The sequence below is a fragment of the Vanessa atalanta genome, chromosome 3, assembly GCF_905147765.1.
Source record: "Vanessa atalanta chromosome 3, ilVanAtal1.2, whole genome shotgun sequence".
NCBI lineage: Eukaryota > Metazoa > Arthropoda > Insecta > Lepidoptera > Nymphalidae > Vanessa > Vanessa atalanta.
Window position 1 is genome coordinate 9,191,629 of NC_061873.1, and position 22,022 is coordinate 9,213,650.

Genomic DNA, 22,022 nt, shown 5'->3' on the forward strand with positions numbered 1-22,022 from the left:
TCGTTTCCTTAACTTAAAGGAACAAATTTCTTCTATCGCAACACAAACATTTCTTAAATAATAATTACATATAAAATAACAAATCTATTTACAATTTACAACAAATATGTACAAATTAAAAAAAATACTATTATAATAATGAACTAAATGTGTTTACGGTTTGGGAGGGATGTACGTCATAATATTGTTTGCATTCGGGCACTTCGTGCGTGTTGAAGGCACAATCGGAATAGTTCCACCCTTGCATATCTAAGTTGTTTTGAGCGCAATCTTGTCCGTATCTGTAATACCGCTGGTCTTGCATCTCCATGACCGGCGAAGCGTCTCTAACATGTTCCATTGGGTAGTACTGAGCCTCTTCGGGATAATATGTTTGGTGGACATAAGATTGTTGATCACAGTATGATTCAGCTTGTTGATAGTGATTACCAAATAGTTCGGGTGAAGGTGTTTCGCTAGATTCCGAACCACCTGCAGCCCGTTGCCATTCTAACCAGTAGGCGTCTTCAGGCCTGGAATTTTCACTGTTTAAGTCCGCAAAAGTGGGTGGAGATTCGAGCGTGTTTTCTTCGATTGGAAAGTCGAGACGAATCGGTTGGTCGAGTTGGAATATCTCTTCTGGATGGAAAATGTCATCGGCGGGTAACGCGTTTGGATCGTAAGTTTGATGTTGGGGAAGTGATTGCGTTGGTTGCGTAGGAGGAACGTAAGCTGTGTAGGGCTGGTGTTCCGTCGGTGTCCACGCAGCAGCTGCGTATGGCTCCGCTGCGGTTTCGGATCGCCATCGACAATTGCACTCGAACGGTCCACAGGTACAGGTAAGAGCTGTTAACAACAAAATTAAGAGTTAATAATAGCTTTTAGTTGACGTTGAATAACAGGATATTAGAATACAGACCATACCTCGCTTTTAACTTATGACCACTTTGAATACTCCTATTATTTAAATGAAGATATTTTGAGCAAACACAACGTGATTCAAAAACATATTTACAACAACATTATTTAAAATAATACATTTATTGATTAACCTTCCTGTATAAATTGAAAACGGCTTATTCAATAATTAATCTCAAAAATTCATGTCGTCCTGATCAATTTCGGCTATCTAGCGGCCTATCTAAAGAGAGACCAGCACAAGTTTGTTCGCAAACATAGGATTATTCTCTATTACTCTTATTATTCTATGGGACGGCAAATCCTACACGGCCTGAAAGAGTTCAGGCGCAGAACTAACGGCTTTATGTGCTTTCTAAATTACAATAGTAGGGCACACATTTCCAACTTCTAGACTCCGGGCAGTTACTAAAACTCTTCGTCAGAAAAACTGCTGATATAGAGGACATCAGCGGGCTTAAATATACCTACTAGAAGTGCTTAAAACATTATAAATACTACATAAGACAATTACTTACTTCTTTGGTTATCAGGAATAAGCGGCGGTGGTTGTGGGTGGATGTTGATTTTTTGTTGCATATGTTTATCTGGTTTGACAGTTAATATTTTGTCGGCTATTGCTGCGTCTCTGGCGAGTAGTAAGGCGAGGCCGCGGACTCTTCTGCCTGCACCGAGAGATCTTCGTACTTCACTGGCTCCTTTAGCTTCTGGCCGCGGGTGGTCATGAGATCCTTTAGCTTGAAAAAAGATGGCATGTTCTGTGTGACGCCAAAAATGTGTAACAGGGTAGCCGCAGTGACCTCGGCATGGTTGAACTTCTAATCGTCCGCCGTTGCAAAGTCTGTTTGGGCAGGGTTTACCTGAAATAAAAATAAGGATTAGTTTCGGAATAATAGAACTAGCAATTATGTATCTACAAATGTAGATATGCAAGCACATAAGACATAGAGACTAGACTTTGTAATTTTTTTGTGACTTTAACAAATTGAATATGTATCAATTACATGTAAATATTAAATGTATTTTTTTAAGTAGAAATTATACGACGTTAAACTCTCTAATCTTATTACTTAACACATTTTTTTGTTTAAAAATAATATCCCGATTATATTATTATTAGCGGGTTATTAGGAATGAAAATTTTTAGCTGATAGTATTAGTAGTGTCAACATTTACGATTTACGAATTGTATTACAATAATAGTTACTTTAGAATCATAATAAACTGTACTTTTAAATAGAGAATATGGAATGTTCCAGTAAAAACAGTTAGACTGGTTAGTAAAAAATTAATTCTAATTGGATAAAATTATCGATTATCGGCAACGGCTTGCTATTATTTGAGAACACTTTTGATGTTTTTTAATAATTCATAATGTCAATTATATTGACCTGATTAACTACTAAATTAATTTAGTAATAATTGCAAACATTCAACCAAAAATATTATATAACGGTTAAGTAATCGTGGAATCATGCTGAAACATAATTTTCTTAAAAATATTTTCGATTATTTTTTCGTTTATAAATATTTATTATAGTTAATAGATAGTAAGGACAGTTACAGGGGCGAAAAAACGACGTGTAACGTGATGTATTCATTATTACCTTGTTGTTTTTTCCTCGCTTTATCACATATAGCCGGCCTCAAGTGAACTCTCGATCCGTCCGGTAGTCGGCATCGAGTGGAACAGACGAGCACACCGAGGCAGCTCTTCTTCAATATGTGTACGTTGTGATTATTTGTGTTCCTCATGGCCCAGCCTGAAGCATGTCGCCTCGCTTCTTCGCAGCCAGGTGGGTAAACGCGACGTACGTGCCCGTCACACCACTCGCCGAACGTATCGAAACTGGTGACCCTGGGGACTACGGCGTCATTGATGTCCCATTCGGCTGTTGCTGGTCCTTCAGACATATCCGCTCGGCTTGTACTGTAATATACATTTTCGTTGAATAACGCTGGCTTGTTTTGATAATTATATAATTACTTAAATGTTTAATATTGGCAATATGAAAAATTATAAATGCAAACTCAGCTATATTTCCATATCTACTCGTCCTAATGCTTTACATAATATTATCTAACTATAATTGCCATAAAACAATAAATATAGTTTTAAATAGATATCCTATAACAACTTACTTTATAAAATTTAGGTATATAAACTTTAAATATACGTAGCGAATGTTAAATAGTACGTAACACCAGAGAAAGCTCCCCTTCCCAAGCTCGTTAAGGCCAATTGCTACAGAATTGCCTACTGAAGGGGCTGACGTTAATTGGATAAATCGCTTTTTAAAAGAAATTCTTGTAAAGAAAGAAGAGGGCTTCTGTTTGTTGAAGCATATTGCCCGTAAACAAACTAAAAAATTAAGCTCCTCGCCGCTTTAATAAATACGAACGTACGCCGTACGAACGGTACGAATGCTAATTTACAATTGTTTGTTATTAAGACTAACATTGTCATTATTAGTGGTTTTTGATAAAGAAGTTTAGCTGGTAGCTTTCATTAGATTGGTAGCTTTCTTTTAGCCAGCTGGTGTATGAGATGTTGACCTTAAGATTTGTTTTATCGAATAGATGTAATAATAGATTATTACATCTATTCGTTTAGCTAATGTTATTTTTCTCATTCTTATTTATTGTATGATTTTCGTGAAAAACTTTTTATTAAGAAGTTTCCTTATACTTATGAAGAAGAACATTTATAGAATATGATGTACGAGTTTATTTAAGTGAAAGTTCTTAATACTCCACGCTATTATTCAGAAGCAATAGACGCGTCACGGTTTCAATAGGCTTCAATTAAATTCAATTGGTATCCCTCCAACACCTACCACAATTCACCCCAGCTTGGCTGTTGTTAGCATTCCGTTTGCCGTAAACAGATTATAAATTTATTTGTCTACCTAAAGATTTTTTTACAATGAGGTATTTTTTATATACATATATTATCATTCTGATATTCGAAGTTTTGCTTTTGAATCGTTGATCGAAATAATTAATTATTGTAGTGATAAATAATCGTCAATAATTAGAATTAAAAACATCGTATGAATATGATATATGATTACGCATTTTAAACCGTTTAAAATGTCTTCAGTAATAAATTTAAAATATAGGACACTCCTTTCTATTTTATACTTGGAATAAATTTATTGCAAATAATTTTGCAAAAAGTTATTAAAAGGTAAATTTAAATTACATACAACATAATTTTTGTTTTACACAATAAAGTTTTTTTTTACTCAATATGAGTTATAATTTATTTCGTTTTGAGTGTTAATTATATATATATATATATATATATTTAATTCTTAAATATATAAGTTCTAATTTAATTATTTTAGGAATAAATAACTGAAAGTTTGTGTAGGTATTCTTGCATTAAAGTGCAAGGCGCACTTTAAACGTTCAAATATATTTTTTAGTAGTAAAATAATTGTTTTTAATATACTTTAAAAAGAGAAGATATTAATTAACGCATAATTTATTTAATCAAGTACATAAGTAAAATATGTATAGAGACCTATATTTAAAAGGGAATCTTATAAAAGAGATTTCTACCAAAAACGATTAAATGATCAGTCATTATTTATAAAATATTTGATTTCTGTGAAGTAAAAAAAAAATAAGTAAATAGTAGTAATAGTTAAATTAAATTGATATACATACAAACATAGACTATGTAATATTTAATAAAATATAGGTACATTTGAGAGTTAGGAAATTTTGCTGAACGTAGATAGTTATCTAAAACTTTTAATTTTGAACTACAAACTCTACTTACGTCTCTATAGTATTTTATACCCGAGTTTGTTTGAATAAACGTAATATATTATGTGAGAACTTATTAAATTTTTTTAAATATAGTTTTTAGGTTCAGATCATCTTATGGTAGATTCAAAACAGTTATAAAATAATTCATTTCATTATTAAAAAGTAACTTTTATTTTAAAGGTTTGTTTTAATCAAAAGTTAAATTAAAAAAAATCCAATATAATTGTGTACATTCATTAAACCTACATGTACAGACAGGCTGAACAGCCTTTACTTGGTAAGAATGTTTTTTGTTTGTTATATAAGAATAGAAAAACATTTACAATTACATATTACCAATTTTTAAATATAATAAAGTAAATAGCTTCGAGGTATATATATTTTTAGTATAACAATGAATACTTACAGGATAACCATCTCCGAAAAAAAGGAATGTTGTATAAGCACAATAGTCGTTCTACGATATAAACATCAAACACAGTCCACAAAGCACTATAAACACAATCTTAGATCATAAAAATGTTTTTATATATATTTTGTTGTTTCGTTTTAACATACACACAGTTTGTGTGTCATGTAGCACACGCATTGAAAGCTCATAGCTCACTGACTTTAACAACAAAAATAAACATGGGGTTGATTTCTCCCACCATCCAAGTGAGGTGGGGTATTCATATACGCCAATGGAATCGTTCCATTCGCACGGCTCCTCCTCCTAGCCAATTCGGACCAATCTGATCGGGTTTCTAATCAACCAATAGCAGTTTTTGGATTAAATAAGTTTACATTTTCAGGAAAAATCGTGATGGGTAATTTCAGTGACACTTTACCTACTTACATACTGTTTGCGAAAGTATTGATTTTTATCTAACATATTAAATACGTAGGTACCTATGTATTGGGAAAAAACCGATAGATTTGTAATTTTTACAGAAATAAATAATATTAACAAATAGTGTAATTTTAACGATGATGAAATGAAATTTATATAATATTTTTTTATATTTCAATATTTGATGTTATTTCATACGTAGTTTTTAATCAGTTATATCCTCTTCGTTTGCATGCTTATCGATTTTTATCTAAATCTTATCTGATTCAAGTTACATTTGATTTCAAATCAGGTAGGAGTAGAATAGTTGACATTGGCACTTGACAACTCTTAGAAATTAGGCCTTGGGAGTAAATTTTTACCGAAAATAGCTTCCTCCAAAATTTAGTAGTTCAAATTGGTGTGACATAACTAAATGATCGGTGGGTCAAAATAATTAAGTACATGTACCTAATACTTTTTATAAAAATATAACAGGACTACCCTTCCACTGTAAGACCGCTCCTCTTAAGGAGAAGGTTTAGAGATGATTCCATTAGTTGCTCCAACGGGTTGGTAGATACATATATCTATGGAGAACTTTTATGTTATTATATTCGTTGATAGATTACTAGTTTCTTGTAGAAAGGCTTAATGAAAGTGCGCCTAAGTAGGCACTACCCACTCATCGTCAACCAATGCCATAAAAAAAAAATTATTTAATATAAACAAAACAATTAAGTACCCTTTGTTCTAATAACGAAGTAATAAACTTTTACACTTAGAATCCATTGGTCCAATCGTACAGGGTTTGATTGAGTGATGTCCTTTTGAGTTCAGATCTGTTTCGGTTACGGCGGCATTCTGTAGAGTAGCCAACTAACCTGGAGATAGTGTGCACAACTATGTATGTAAACTCTGGTGCCCTCTTATAATCCGATGAGATAGAAATCTGATGTGATCGGTGAGAGTGAACGGAGAGCAGTCGTAGCAAAATAAAACCATAAACATTATTCGACCTAACCCAGGAACTCGGGATTACCAGTATTTATTATCCAATAAACCAATGATCACGTCAGCGTGATTGAATAACAAATACTATACCTAGATATATAACATACGTATATAGATAAAATAATTTCATAACACACTTTAATGTGACTTTTTATTTTAATTTTGTTTTGTTTAATCAATTTTATTTAACATTGTTCAAAAAAGGATGTCGCTTATGAAACAATTTCAAGTGTTACTTTTAATTACTGTAAATGGTAATTAAAAGTTATTTGCGATAACAATTGAGTTGCAAATAACATTAATTGTACGCACGTTAGTACTTCAGCTAGTAGATATGCATAGGTTGATTAAAAAAGGGTGCGAGATGCGGGTATACGAACGGCGCTTACGCAGACTTGTGAGTTCGTTTTTGAAAAGCTATATATATAATGGATTTTCATTCTATACCTACTAAAATATCACGAGGACTGTGTTTTGTATGAAATGATTAGTTGATTACTTATTTTTTTAAATTTAACATAATTTCGTATTTCGCTTTTGTTTTGACAAATATTCGCTCTGCTTTCCTTTACGAAGAGTATGAAAAAGATGGGCAACATTTTTAATCCTTTCAAAAATGATTCCCGAAATATTTTATTAATTAAGTAGTTACTTTAACAAAATATCTATGGTAAAAGTTGAAAATCGACTGTGACGTATTTAAAAAGGTTTCATAATGTTTTAACAACTTAAACGGATTATATAAACATCGGTGTTATAAAGAATAACGGAGAAGTAACTTTTATGCAGCTCATTGTTTTTTTAAGCTGGATCAAGTACTTACGGAATATTAGATGTTATTGTCGGGTTTACTGTTTGTATGATTTATTTGGTGCAACATGTTGCTATATAGGTATATATATTAATTATGTAATTATAAATGTATGTGGGATTTTTGTTTCATTATTTATTATTAGCATATACTTATACATTAAAATTCCTTTTGAATAACTTTATTTATTGATGAAACTTCTATATAAACACTTTGCGTAGTTTAAAAGATCTTAGCGTACAGACGGCGGGAGGCATATTTGTGTTATACTTACTACGTAGAGATTCATTATATAGGTATACTCTACTTTGATATATATATATATGTTATCTGATATAGTAGGCGTAAAATACATAGAGCAGTATTTTTAGATAATCTTATTGACTAATAAATATATTAATTCATAATCGGATATTATATTTTCGGTAGTCCGAATAACTTCCACTTAACTAAAGGAGTAATTCATTTTCCTACTCAAAGAGACATCATTATTAAATGCTAAAATAAATTTATGAAATTCATTTGTACCGTATTATTGTTGATTACTTTTTTAATGATATTTTAATCAATCCGCAACATTAGTTATTGAATTATAAACTTAAGCTATATATGTTAGAGTAATTTGGGTAAAGGCTTAACTAAAGCCGGATTAAAATCTTGGTAAGTACCTACTATTTCGACGTAGCAATAGCCGACAGTACGATAAAGTGAGATTGTATCTTGTCTTTTGTTTCTAATGCTGTAAATAAAGGCTAATCCTATTTTTAGACATCCAGCATTCCAGAAACGAAGATTTAACTTTATCTTTTGCAGATATTGCAAATAATTTATAACGGAAGATTTGTTTATAGTATTAAGGCTAAGATTATAATCTGTTACTTTTCGGCTTCATTACGTTGCAAGATCTTTAACGCTACTGGTTTAAGAGGATTATTTAAAATAGAAGATTATTATACTTGTTTTGCCTTGATTAAATTGTTCTTTGATTTTATTGTGTTATGCCTTCATACCAGAGTGTTCGTTACAATTAAATAAAATAACTTATTTGAGATTTATTATTTTTTTCTTTTGTTTATAAAGTAAATCTATTTATTTAACGAATTATTTACTTATTTTTAACGTTATTAACGGTAAGTATAGTTAATAAAATTATTGCCGTAAAGTTCAGTAACTTAAAAGTTTATGCTTTGCAATTTATAAGAAAATAGCTGTATCGTTTTGTTACAGTGAAATAGTTCCACCCCATTTTAACCAACGGATGAGTCAGTCGTAAGAGCCGACTGAGGGAGATTTTGTTAAGCCCATTATAATACCATTGAGCATTCAAGCTCCTCAACCACTTGTACTGTGGCGGCAAATAGCCCATCAGAAGAATTTCCAAGGAAGGTTTGCGTCAGGTAGGTAGTCCGTAAAAGTCTGTGCAATGTAACCTCATAATATTAAAACACTTTGTGCTAAATTTTAATTGATGGAGAGAGCAAAGCGCATCATCTGTGTAATGTCATGTTCTGTAATATTATGAGCAAAAATGCACTTTTAAGAATTAAGATTATAAATAATTAATTTATTTATAAGATATAACATTTGTAAAACAGCAACTGCAGAGTTAATCGGTATATTTGTTAGTTTAAAAGTGAGCCGATATGGCCTAGTGGCTGGAACACGCAAATATTAACCGAAGCTTATGGGTCAAGCAAGCACGTTTGATTTTTTATGTTTTTAATTTGTGTTTATAATTCAATAGTTGCTCCGCGGTGAAACAAGACTTCCTAATGAAACCCGCCCGTAACATCGTGTAGCACCAACCTATGTTAGAGCATCATGGTGGAATAAGCTCCAAACCTTGTCCTTAAGAAGAAAGGAGGCTTTAGCTCAGCAGGGGACATTTAGTGTTTAATATATTTCTCTTGTTGTAAAAGATTATTTGTATGTACAAATTCTTCCTAATATGAATGTTGGCTAAAATAATCTATAGGTATACAGACGTATGTTCTATCATTGGCCAATGGTCGGTAATCCCCTTCCGCTGTCGTGTTCATTACCAATTGACGCCCGAATAAAAGTAGTTACGTAGTACGAACAATTTGCGTCCCCTCACTTCTACGGAAGTCGTCAATTCGCGAAATTGACAACAATTCCGTTAGAGAATAAGATGCTCGGCATGCCATTCGTATGAGAAGTTTTTATGTGGATTATCGCAATTGAAACGTAATTACGTTTTTCATGACACATTATTTTAGCAACGGCAATATTTAAATTTAAAACACGTAAGATATTTTTTGTAAGGAAATTCTGCCACATGTGTATTCCGCCAACCCGCATTGGAGCAGCGTGGTGGAATATGCTCCAAACCTTCTCCTCAAAGGGAGAGGAGGCCTTTATCCCAGCAGTGGGACATTTACGGGCTGCTAATGCTAAAGATATTTTTTAATTAACTTTTGTTTTACAATCATACACTTAATATTTATTCCAATTAGTGTTTATTGTTGTTGGAAAATAAAAATCTGCCCTGATAGGTAATAATTTTCCAACTGAGGTATAAGTCATTTGTATAAATTTTGTAAAAAAATTGCCCATTTGAATTAGACTTAAAGCTTGCATAACATTAAACGTGAAATCGTCTGTTCCTTGTTCTTAATTGTGCTTTTGAGTCAGTTAAGACCTAAATGCTCAAAAGTACACATGGAAACAAACAAAATGTACTTTGCATATATTATTTTTTTAACGATTAAATGTTCTGTATGTGATATCTCACTATTTGTACACTTATCCGTCTTATGAGTCTCCGACTTTGACAACCCAACTTGCGGTGTAGAATTGTATGGCGACTTAGCTTTTGAGACCGCTTTTATAAACATGGAGACTTGTTTCTTGTTAAGTTTGTGTTACTATTAGTCAGTTACGTAAAGTTAATTTGTATTATGAATTATTTAAATATTTTTACGAAGTGTGTAATGCTTATTGGTAGTAACTTAGGCTCCATTTTATATTTATTTCATCGTAAGGCAAATGTATATATGTATAAATGTGTATATGTATATATGTATGTACAACATACGTCCAGATTTTATATATTTTTTAGTGGATTACAATAGTTTGCCTGTTTAAGTTAAGATAATATTTAAAAAGCAAATTATAAACTGTAAAAAAATTATTCTTTTAAATTTAGAACAAAAAAAGGAGTAATAGTAGATTTTAAGAAAATCGTATGGAAATCGTTTTGAATTTTATTTATTTATTCTAAATTTAAAATATACGTATATGTACGTTTTTTTAAAACTGCAACTTTTTAAAACTCGGTTTACACTCACTTTATATAAGTAGTTATGAACTACCTAATTATTGTATAAAATAAACAAGGCAAACTACTTTACTTCGTTTGAAAGGAAAATACAGAACAAAATAACATAACAAATAAAACTGTATACGGTTGATGTTAGCATTTGTATCTGAAACAGTCTGTTTAAAGGGGAACGTGAGTAAACAGTGGAATTTAGTTCTGAGACTACACGATCTATCAAAGAAACAAAGGACATGTGACAATTTGAAAATTTTCTCACAGAAATTTAACAATTTTTGAACTGGTTCTATTTTTTTAATTAAATCATTATCAAGTGTTTCGAAAAACAAAACAAATGTAGAATTTGTTTAATAAATACCTATGCATTCATTCGCCTTTATGTATTTATTTTATTAAATGGATAAACAATAAATCGTTAATTATTTATAATATATTTTATACCTGGTCATACTGATTACAAATCAGTAGAATACATGTCAACATTGTTCGTAAATCAGGCACAGGTTGCGATCTGTCCGTGACACCGAAGATAACCCTTCGCTACTGATACGAAATCTCCATATCTATCTCTATTGAGCCCACCCTAGTTTCATGGGCTTTTCCACACAAGCGACGCTCAAACAAAGGATCAAATTAAACAAATCTGCAGACAATCGCGTTCCGATGAACACCGACATGAAAGAGAGCTAATCAAACAACTATTTCGAACCCTGAACAAATACTACGCCCCCGCGTCGCGCGCAACTGTCAAGCTACAAATACCTTTATGATTGACCTACGATTTGAACACAATCGACTATCTCCCATAACTAATCCGATGCCTTGAAATGCGCAATCGTTTTTGTGAAATTGAACTACAGCTTTGCCGGGTGCGGAATTAATCGTTTTATAAAGTCATGCCTTTCTATATTTTGCGAATTTCGATTGTTGCGTAAATACTTTTGCGTCGCGATTATGGCGATGATGTATGTATATTATATATGTGGGTATTTGAAATTGATTGTATTTAGTTATTTCTTTTTATTGATAAATAATCATAGCTAGCGACCCGTCCCAGTACCCGTTCACACGGGTATAATAAAACTATATACAAATTTTAGATTGAGGAACAAAGATAAAAAGAAATATTCTTGTTTTCCTCAGCTTTTCTCTAATATAATATGCACGTTCTATGAAGGTTTATAATCTCTTAAACAATCTATTTTTTAATGAAAACCGCATTAAAATCCATTGCGTAGTTTTAAAGGTCTAAGCGTACAGACGGCGGGAATCGATTTCGTTTTGTACCATGTAGAGATTAATTATCACAATATTCATAAGCATATTATCGATATATGAAGATTATTTGACTAGACTAATAAAATGAAGTAAAACCAGATATTTTAAATTTTGCAAAACTCACAATTGATGTCGATTTATACAAAATATAATAATTTTGTACTAGATAAGAAGAGACGTTACATTTTTATTTCCAAGGAAGATTTAGCTTCGTTCGAAGTAATAAAATGTAAATTGTAATATCTCTATTTTTCCTTTAATGTATCTATGATATTTTTGTTATCGCTTTTTAGATATAGTTATATAAACCAAAACCAAACTATAACCAAAATATGGTTAGTATATATATTGCATATTTTACCTACTTTTAATTGCTGCGCGATGAGTATGATCTCAATAGGAATTCCAAAAATAATAACGATTTTTTTTTAGCTTGGTGAATACCTTGAATCCAATAGCGAATAAAAAGACAAGGTGAAAACTGACATTGTAGTTTTGTTGTGAAAAGCCGTGTGTTCGCTGTTAATTTATTGTCGTCCGTTATCTATACGATGCGGGTGCGCGTGCGCCGGCCGCTGCAGCCATGGCGACGGGACCTCCACCATTTTACATGCAGCACGTGACTTCTGGCAACTGTGCATGTTTTTTTTATTGTATCATGTATATAAAAACTTTCCGTCATATACATTTTTAATGGTACATAATTGTCATACATATTTATTATTTACCAGCGCTTTCATAATGTTTTATCTTTTCACATTGCTAGCGAGAGCCTTCTAGAGAATTACGTTTAGACGATGATCCGTATTCGAAATACAATTTGAGTTATAGTGGTGTTATTGAGTAATGATATATCCGATAATATCTAAAAATAACATACATACTAGTTGTCGTATGTATCGTAGCGGCTTTGCTCGCGTTTTAGGGGTTGGTCGTTAGGTGTTAGTTATAAAAAGTGTTCATTCTTAGAGTTCAAGTTTGATTTATACGAAATTCCATGAAATAAGATTCAGTGGTTTAGGAAACAAAATGTCTATTCAATTAGGTATCTGTTTCAGTGACGGGTTCGTTCGTATTTGATTGCTAACAAAATATAACCCTTCCCATTTATCGATTTGAATTCGCGAAAAAGATTGTTTTGCATAAAATAGGGCTCGACGTGATATTTCCGCATTCATTCTATAGTGCAAGTGATTTAGAGTTAAATTATACAAATTACTTCGTGTATAAGCGTCAGACCTTTTGTCGAGGAGATACCGTGTAATTTATATTTATTATATTTATAAGTATTATTTTATATTTATCGTCGCTTTAAGGGCTATTTGAAGTTTAGCTATTGATATTTTAAAAAATGCAAAAAATATATAACAACTAAATTGAGATATTGTGAATAAATTATGAATCGAAATACTTATTAACAATTTCTACTCTAGTAATTGATTGTATCTATTTGTTTTAAATTCTAAACTCATATAACGCGAAATGTACTAGAATGTTCTTGCATTAACTTTTCTGGTATTTATGTGTTTAACATCAGCGTTTTGTAGGATATTATGAATTGATGAGTTGTAACACGTTACAAAGTAATTATGGTCAGGCCATTTCACGCTCACCCCCGAAACAAAAGCACACCTATAGGGAGGTTAGGGGAATAATCTAATAAAGGAATAAAGATGTTGCGTGATTGTGAGATATCATGACGTGGGAACCACTTTGATTGGTGGTTTTAATTAATTGACGCCTCTAATAGGAAGTTCACGTTGCTCGGCGTGGGAAAGGATTTTACGATTTTATTTCGATTCGAGTTAAAGGAAAATATTTTGGTACTTTATATCCGTGAAAATTATATGCAAAAACACTAACCGTCAAATATCTGTATATAAATAGACAAAGACAAAATAATTCAGTATGTCTTTCTCTTCTGTTGATAAACTTTTTTTTTTGTAAAATGTGATGAGATAAAAATCGTATTGTGCAAATTCATAAAATTCCAAAAATGTTTTCCTAAAATTTTCTATAATACTACCGGTATAAAGAAATTGACGTCAGATAGATTAAAAGTTCTCAAGTGTGACACTGTTTCCTAATTTTTATTATTAGGTAACGGCGAATCTGCGTGTCTACATGTATAAATATATTACTTAAATGATATTTATGTTTGATATGACCATAAAATGCTTTATTTTATTAGTGACTGACAAAAAGGAAGATGATCCACTAATAGTTGGTTAGTACAATACCCGGAAATCGGATATTTCACATTGCCTTCAATGATCGAATTCAAAAAGCACTCGGTCGACCATTAAATTTTATTTCAACCCGCAAATAGCAAAGGGTGGTGAAATCGGCAGGGCGTTCTCGAGGCATAAATAATGGCAAAAAACATATTGCGTTGTTGCCGTGCTCATTATGCGCAATTAGCTACGATTGTGACAGCATCATGTGAACGGATATTATTTTATTGTATTTCGAATGTGATAGTTTTTGGTGCGCGTGTCGTTACATTGTTTATTAATTTTATAATATATTTTTATATTCAAATTTCGAGATGGCACAATGTAGACCGAACTGATTAACTGATGCGTTTTTATTTGTTTACGTCGTGTTTATAATTCGTCTCGTGCTCGATAGTGTAAAAAAAAACCTACATCTTTTTGGATTAAATTCTATTACTTGTCCTCATCCAACTTGCGTCACTCAGAATATTCACTTCAAACCTTATACTTTTGTCCAGTAGTGAACAGAACATTCATAGATAATTCCTTTTTTATTTCACTATTATTAAAAAGCTTGAACGAAATATTTTATGATTACATTCTAGCTTAATTTATTTTATAGTAAAATACCTAATGCGTGTATTTTATAGTATTTAAGATATCAGTTTTTCTAATACAGTATTCTTAACATCAGCTATTTGAACGGTGGCTAAGACATGGGATAACGTCTAAGGCATCTTGAGTGTTGCGCATTGGTCATATAAGAAATTGATAACAGCTATTTATAAAAGTGCCAATGTTTGTTACAAACGCCTATCTCATATACTTTTACAGATAAAAAAAATAATTGTAATACTTTTTATCATTAACCTGGAATGTATTACAAACTTGATACTTGTGTAAATAATGAAATACGATTCAAATAAGTTACAACGTTCGTTTGTAACTTTATACTAATATCCTTTAAATAGTTTCAAATAATTTGTAAACGCTAAACAACAGTTTGGGTTTGATTAACCTAATACTTTATTGACCCTCCGTTAACCGAACGCATTAGTAAAATTAGAGCGGTGGGAAAGGGTTAAGCACTGCCAATACTTTATGTTTATTGTTATTAGAACAATATTTGTACGTTCGAGATGTGCGGTTATGGTTATTGTTGAAAGCTAACATGAATAGAAGCTATTACTAATTTGGTAACATTTAACCATATTCAACGAAAACATAATCGTAACTTATATTGTAAATAGTTTTAAAAAAATTATATAGTTTCGAAAGGGTAAATATAAAAAATACCAATTACTGGCAACATTAAGGTTATGTCAGATATTTATAAAAAAGTTAGTAAGTAGATTTGAGCAGTTATTATAATATTTTAAATTATTCTTTAATTTAAATTAAGTATTGTAAATATTGTCCTACCTTTATTATTTTTAAACCCCAAAATAGATTATTTGACATAAAAATACATATATTGTGTAGATAACATAATAAATCTGTTTGTTGTTTTTTGTTTAGAAACCAAAATATTATTTTATAATAATCAAAATATTTGATAACCGCTGTCTGTATATTGTATAAAAATTAGCAAAGTATTCAAGTATTGCATGATAAATCATACTCGACGGCCACTTTGAAATTAAAAACATTTATTATCGGGATTCGATATATTGTTATCAATTTGACCACCGCTGGACACACGTCACGGTTACATTTCCTATTGTTAGGAATATTGAACGACCATTTTGTGAGATTTATTTATAGTTTATTGATAATAATTAGTAAGTGTATACTAATGAAAAGAAAATTAATGATTCAAAAAATATTTGTAAATACTATTTATTGTAAATTTTGTAAATACAGTATTTGTGTACTTATATCATTTATAATCAAAAATATTTAAAATTGTGTTTTATAAACGAAAGCCTAAACAAAACTAAAACAAGGCTAAAACTAATAAATAGTGAACTAAAAAAATTGGACGTGGAATTTAGGTTGGCTGATATTAAGTATTTAATGTTCTTAGCTATTCATACGCAGAAACAGCATTTATAAGAACTTATAATGGATTACGTTTTTAATGTGTTTTCATGTCATATTGTAATAATTATGAAGCAATAGTAGCTATTTAGGTTTTGCAAAAAATTGCATAATGAAAGGGTAAAAAATATATATTTATTTTTCATAGTGAAATTCTGCGCCATTGAATAATAATCTTAAAAACACGGTTTGCCAGTTCGTTACAAACACCGAGACGAACTATAATCAGAAGTTGCTATTGTGGTTTTTTAAATGTCAAAAAGTTAGTATAATTACTATTGACAGCTCATTAATAACGATACAAGATGCTGAGGGGAGATGATTATAGCCGGTGATAAAGTGCACGGCTGCCAATGCGATTACTGGTGTGAGTAGACTTCACACTGCCGTACTCGATCATATTTATTTTATTTTGGTTACGTCATAGGTTATGCTTAGTTTTATTATGTAATATTTTTTAAAATGTTTATGAAAGAATAAAAGTAAATTTATTTATTTTTAAATTGATTTCTTGTAATAGGATGTTTGGCTGCTTTAAAAATTATTATTGTGTTATGTATCTGCATTTCTTACGTAAAACAATAATGCGAACGGTGTAATATGATCAAACATGTTTTATTAATTTATTTCATTACGTTATTTATTTCATAAAATCGATACCTATTTTTTTTTTCTAATAAATAAATATAATTTATAAAATTACAAGTGCAACACTAAGTTTTATTTATATTTCGAGAATAAGCTTCTGTGAGTGTTTGCATTGCAGGTGTCACTCAACTTCTTTCTTGACAGATTATCGACACGCGCTGTGAATTACCTGCGGTCCTGCACCCAGTCTAACAGCATGTTTACCTGTGCTCGTGCGCAGCGCGTTCCGGGCACGTGGGTCCGACAGACCGTGCCCGCACGTGGATGCGCCCGCGCGCGTCTCCTATCTTGTCCACTAAAGTACTTTTACTTGTCATGTATATTGACTATAAAACATTTGCGTCACTTGGCAAGTGACTTATGAATTTTTATTTTAAATTATTTGTTCATACGTGACTTAGTCTAGTTGTTTTTTATGAAATGTATTAAATAATAAAAAAAAAATAAAGCTGCTATTTCAATTTATCAATATTAGAGTAAATAAAATAAGTATATATCTTTTGAGTTAATTGTAATTCATGGTATCATTTCAAGCACCTTATCCTCATCAATACGGCTATTTGACATCTTCTGTACTTTCATTGTAGTTTTCAAATATCACTCAGACTTCACTCACTTACAAAAGAGTGAAAAGACCAAATCGGTGTCGGATGTTCCGAATACAATGTTGAACATCAAATCGATGCGTTTACGTAAATATGGACCGCCTTTTATTATCTGTGAAGTTCGATTGTGGCTTGAATTCACCCCTCTAACCATTCACGAAGGATGATTGATCTACGGCAGATTGACAGATTTTTTTTTTATAAAACCACCCGAGGGTCGGCACCAGCGAGCGAATATTAAAGGCAATTGTTGTTTAATTTTTACATTGGAAGGGCGATGCATTTCGAGTGTTGTAATAATGTTTTGATAATAGCAGTATCCGTTCAGCTCATATTTCTTATTCAGAGTGCGTGGGACTCGACCGCGACCAGTCGCCTGGTGATTTCATTTCGAGGGCCTATTTGAATTTAAAACGGCAAGCAAGTCCGTTAACTTACACCTTGCTTGCTTTGTTTACCCTTTTAAATGACAGATACTCCTAAAACTAATAGACATGATCAATGTTATATCAATGCATTTAAAGCGTTCTGTACGCTTTTCAAAATAATTTATTGTTTATAGCAATTGTTTTTATGAATGGAATGATATCCATCCTTTATATTATTTAAATAGAGTTTTTTTTTATTTAGTTCTCAATTTAAATTTTGGCTATACATGTTATTTTTTATTGAAATTTGCGGTCCATTGACAGCTTGCCTTTGAGCGTTGACCCTTGACGGGCGCTGACTGGGCTTAACTTTTTTTTTCTTTTTATCCGCATCTGGACAAAAGCTGAAGCTATTCGATAGTTTAACACAATGTACCCACTGATCCTCATTGATCGCCAATTACTGGACATTAAGTACCTTAAACGCTTTTCATATCCGCTATTTGTAGCAACAAATCAAATAATATAAAAAAAAAATACAATAGTTCGTTGAAGATTTCTATGCAATATTGTTAGGGAGTTTTTATTCGTTTATAAGCTTGTTTTTTTTATAAGACCAGCAACAATAGCTTGTGGGAGCTTAGCGCTTTCTAGGGCAATATTTGCTTGATATTAACATTCGCCAAAGGTCGAAAGGCCTTGTAACAAATATGATTTTAGTTACCTATTTTATGATAATACTAACCTATTTTATGTTAAGCAATGTATGACGTAAACTACTTTTAAAATATTATTCACATTGTCATTATGTTTAGTTTTTGCGTAATTAGTAAATTGTCTTTTCTGTCTTTGTCAAAAGCAAAGGAAGCCAAAACCTCCTTCGCTTTTTACGGCTGTTACTTATTTTAGTAATTTGATAGTTCTTTATTTCTAATATTAATTAAGTATTGACGATGTGAACTTACCTTTATTTTTAAATAACTGTAAATAACTATGTATAATATACTTAGCTAAGATAGCAAAGTATCGCTACGCGTGCCGGGAGCGCAACAAGGTGTGGTCGGGTGCGCACGCGTCGCTGATTCCATTGTCGCTCCGGTCACGCTCATTGCTCGCACCCTGAACACACAAGAACGTATTATTGCATTTTTATTGCGCATCTTCAAAGCTTTGTTACTTTTGTTCGAATTTTTTATTTGCTTTTTATAGATAAAAACGTCGGTCTACGATGTATGTTTTCACGCTGTAATACGCCAATGATTCCTTTATAGGTCGTTCAATATTGTGTTAAAATAGTTTCTGTGTTGGACAATTATTTCATGAAAAGAATGAAAATGCACAAAGTATCCACTTTCGAAATTGGATAGCAATTGTATTGAAAGCTATTTTTTTTATCAAGCGTTCGATATTTTGTAATATTACGAACTTGGTTTAAAATAAAAATATTTAAGATATATTTAATAATATATGTACTAAGATTATTTACTAATTGAGGTAGCTATTATAATGTAGGAAGGTAACTTACTGTCAAGTTCTTGTCTTTTTTAATTAATGCTGGTGATTGAAATTTTATTATAAATTAAAAAACATACAAATACAAATTTATTGAAAACGTAATCCGAAAATATCCTTTAATAGGTATTTCCATTGATCAGATCTGATTATGATTTTCGTTCCGAGTTGTTCATCTTCCAGTCAAAGGTCTCACGTTGATACAGACAATTACATGAGAACCATGCTACTACTAATTCTATAACAAGTCATAAGATGTCATGAGTCACGTGCTCTTGAGACGGCACTCGGCTTGAGCATGGTCAGTACCGTGAATCAGTCAATGAATCAGGCGGAGCCGCGCCGTCTGGCTTGCATGCGGGCTGCTCTCTGGGTCACGCCTTCTTCATAGAAATACAATCTTGAACACTTTCACTACGAGATAAATTAAGTATAAATATTATATAATAGAGATAGTTTTTTAGCTCTTTTAACACTGAGTAGGTACTCAGAATAGGTATTCTGAAAACCCTTTTTTACTTTTTCGTGTGAATTTTCTTCAAAGGTGAAGTTTTACATTTACCATTCCTTTATATCATTAACAGACTGTTTCGATTCTACACATTGAACCTTGACTTAATTTAAGAAGATCGTTTTTCAACAGTCAAACTGAAAAAGGTACTGAACTTGTTTTACATAAGAGCATTAAGACGTTTAAACTATCAGCGAACAGTAGATGTACGCGTTCTAACCTGGGTCATCTGGGCTTATTTTGACATTCGACGTTTAATGTGATAATTAGGAATTCTTCAATTCAATTCTTGGTTTAATGGCTTTTAATTGTGCCGATAGGTTAGGAATTATTTCGTGGTTAACTTGGAATTTGGTATTGATGTAATGTAATGTATTTTCGATTCTGAACTGTAATTTTACAATATGTACTATTAGTACCAAGTAACTGCAAAAATTTTTCTGGATTCAATTGTATTAATCACAATATTTTGATATTCATATTCATATAGACCTTAAATATTGATAGCATCTAAGAAAAAAATAAAGTTCCAAATATTTAGGTAAATTTAGGCGGAGCAGCAGAGAACATTAACAAATTTAACCCCAAAAATGATTTCAAAAAAAGTTCTTCTGGATCCTTTATTTAATAATTATCAAAACATTTAAAGTCTCGAAGCAACCAATTTCTGATATGTGTTTATTTTTATCAAAGTATCTTCTAGAAACACGAAAAATCAGAAGTCGTGAACCAAACCACACCTCGAATCCATGTGTATTAATCAGTTCTCATAGTCTCAATAAGCATTAAATTACATATTTAAATACCATGCTCACACGTATTTATCTCATTTTAAGCCCCGACCGTTATTTTGAACGCTGACACACGACCGCAACCAAATATTGTGATAATCCGCCTCTTCACATTGTCACTCGATGACTTGATAAAAAAATCATAAAATGATCTCCACCCGTCATCCCTCGGGACCACTCCACTGAAAACAGTCTTCTTCCCTTCATTCCCATAATCTATTCCAATTAACTGACAGCGGCATATTGTGATATTAACACAATGCATTCATTGCCCCCTCGATTTAAGTAAGTGTTTTAAATAAAGTAATTTCGATTTTATGGCCAGGGTGAATTCGTTTTAAATTTCTGTGTGACGTTTAGTACTGATTTTGTTAAAGAGATCTTCTGTTGAGGGCGTTGTTTAAATGTATTTATACTTGTATGACTTATATCACTAATATGTGTTCTTGTAACTTTATTAATGATGTATTTGCTGTTCTGTGCTTAGTTACTAATGTAAATAATAACATGACGGAAAATCTGTTCGTTTTCAATAAGTCGATAATTTAAAAACGTCACTAGCCTTAGAATCAGAAATGGTCCGTATATTCTGTCTATATCCGAAAATTTTGATTGAATATTTGATAAAAACATTTTAAACCTTATTAAAATGTCGAACATTCTACCGAATACACTTTCAATAAAAATACAAAGCTCTTTTGCGATAAACTAACCATTTTAAGAGGAATAGACGGGCATATTTGGATCCTGATTGTAACTCTTCCCATTGATATTATTAGGCTATTCCTGACGTCGCATTACATTTCGCTAATAGTTTCAAAAATTAAGCTGTCTTGCTCATCGTCCAACCCAGAACTAAGCTATACAACATACCTACTGTATTAATGAATGACATAAGAGTATATGAGAATAATTTATAGGTGAGCAATACCCAGATGGTTCGGTACAGGTTTATAAATCAAGTCCACCAATAAATAGTTTATAGGTACATACAAGCTAATCATGGTGAGAAATATAGAAACTTTTTGCATAATATAAACTAATATATCCTTTAAAGACTATGAAGAAATTTAGAAACTATTAAAAACATAAATTTGTTAAGTAATTGTTCCGTGGTTATTTTGCATTTTTTATTTTTTATTTTACTGTTTTTTACCGTTGTGCTGTAATATTACGAGATAAATATAAATAAGATTAATTTATTATCATAATTTTGTTACTTTACTTGTTAGAAATAGTTTATATTGTTCATTTAAATGAATCGATTGAGTTCAAAATATTAATTGTATTTTTTAATATAATTAAGATTACACGTTATCCCATTTATAATGTAACCATATCTATCGAATAACCGTTACCGACTAATCAAGATGGATATGCGAGTAACCCTCGGCAACCCTCCGTTACTTATAGCAGCTATTAAGGATGATGCTATCGCC

The 22,022-nt window shown here is 31.5% G+C and overlaps 1 protein-coding gene across 1 annotated transcript; it reads right to left on the minus strand.

The window, feature by feature from the left end:
* Nucleotides 1-130: 130 nt before the first annotated feature.
* LOC125076912 lies at nt 131-2,819 on the minus strand. The gene is made up of 3 exons (XM_047688649.1): nt 2,505-2,819; nt 1,416-1,757; nt 131-825 (listed from the first exon to the last, which is right to left on the minus strand). Exons 1-3 carry the CDS (start codon nt 2,809-2,811, stop codon nt 131-133), a joined length of 1,344 nt encoding a protein of 447 aa, XP_047544605.1. The 5' UTR covers nt 2,812-2,819.
* Nucleotides 2,820-22,022: the final 19,203 nt, after the last annotated feature.

Excerpts from the sequence above, each read along its gene's own strand:
- LOC125076912 (XM_047688649.1), bottom strand. The coding sequence starts at position 2,811 with ATGTCTGAAGGACCAGCAACAGCCGAATGGGACATCAATGACGCCGTA. Across the intron at positions 1,758-2,504 it reads AGCGAGGAAAAAACAACAAG|GTAAACCCTGCCCAAACAGA; the intron begins GTAATAATGAAT and ends TTTTTATTTCAG. Across the intron at positions 826-1,415 it reads TATTCCTGATAACCAAAGAA|CTCTTACCTGTACCTGTGGA; the intron begins GTAAGTAATTGT and ends TGTTGTTAACAG.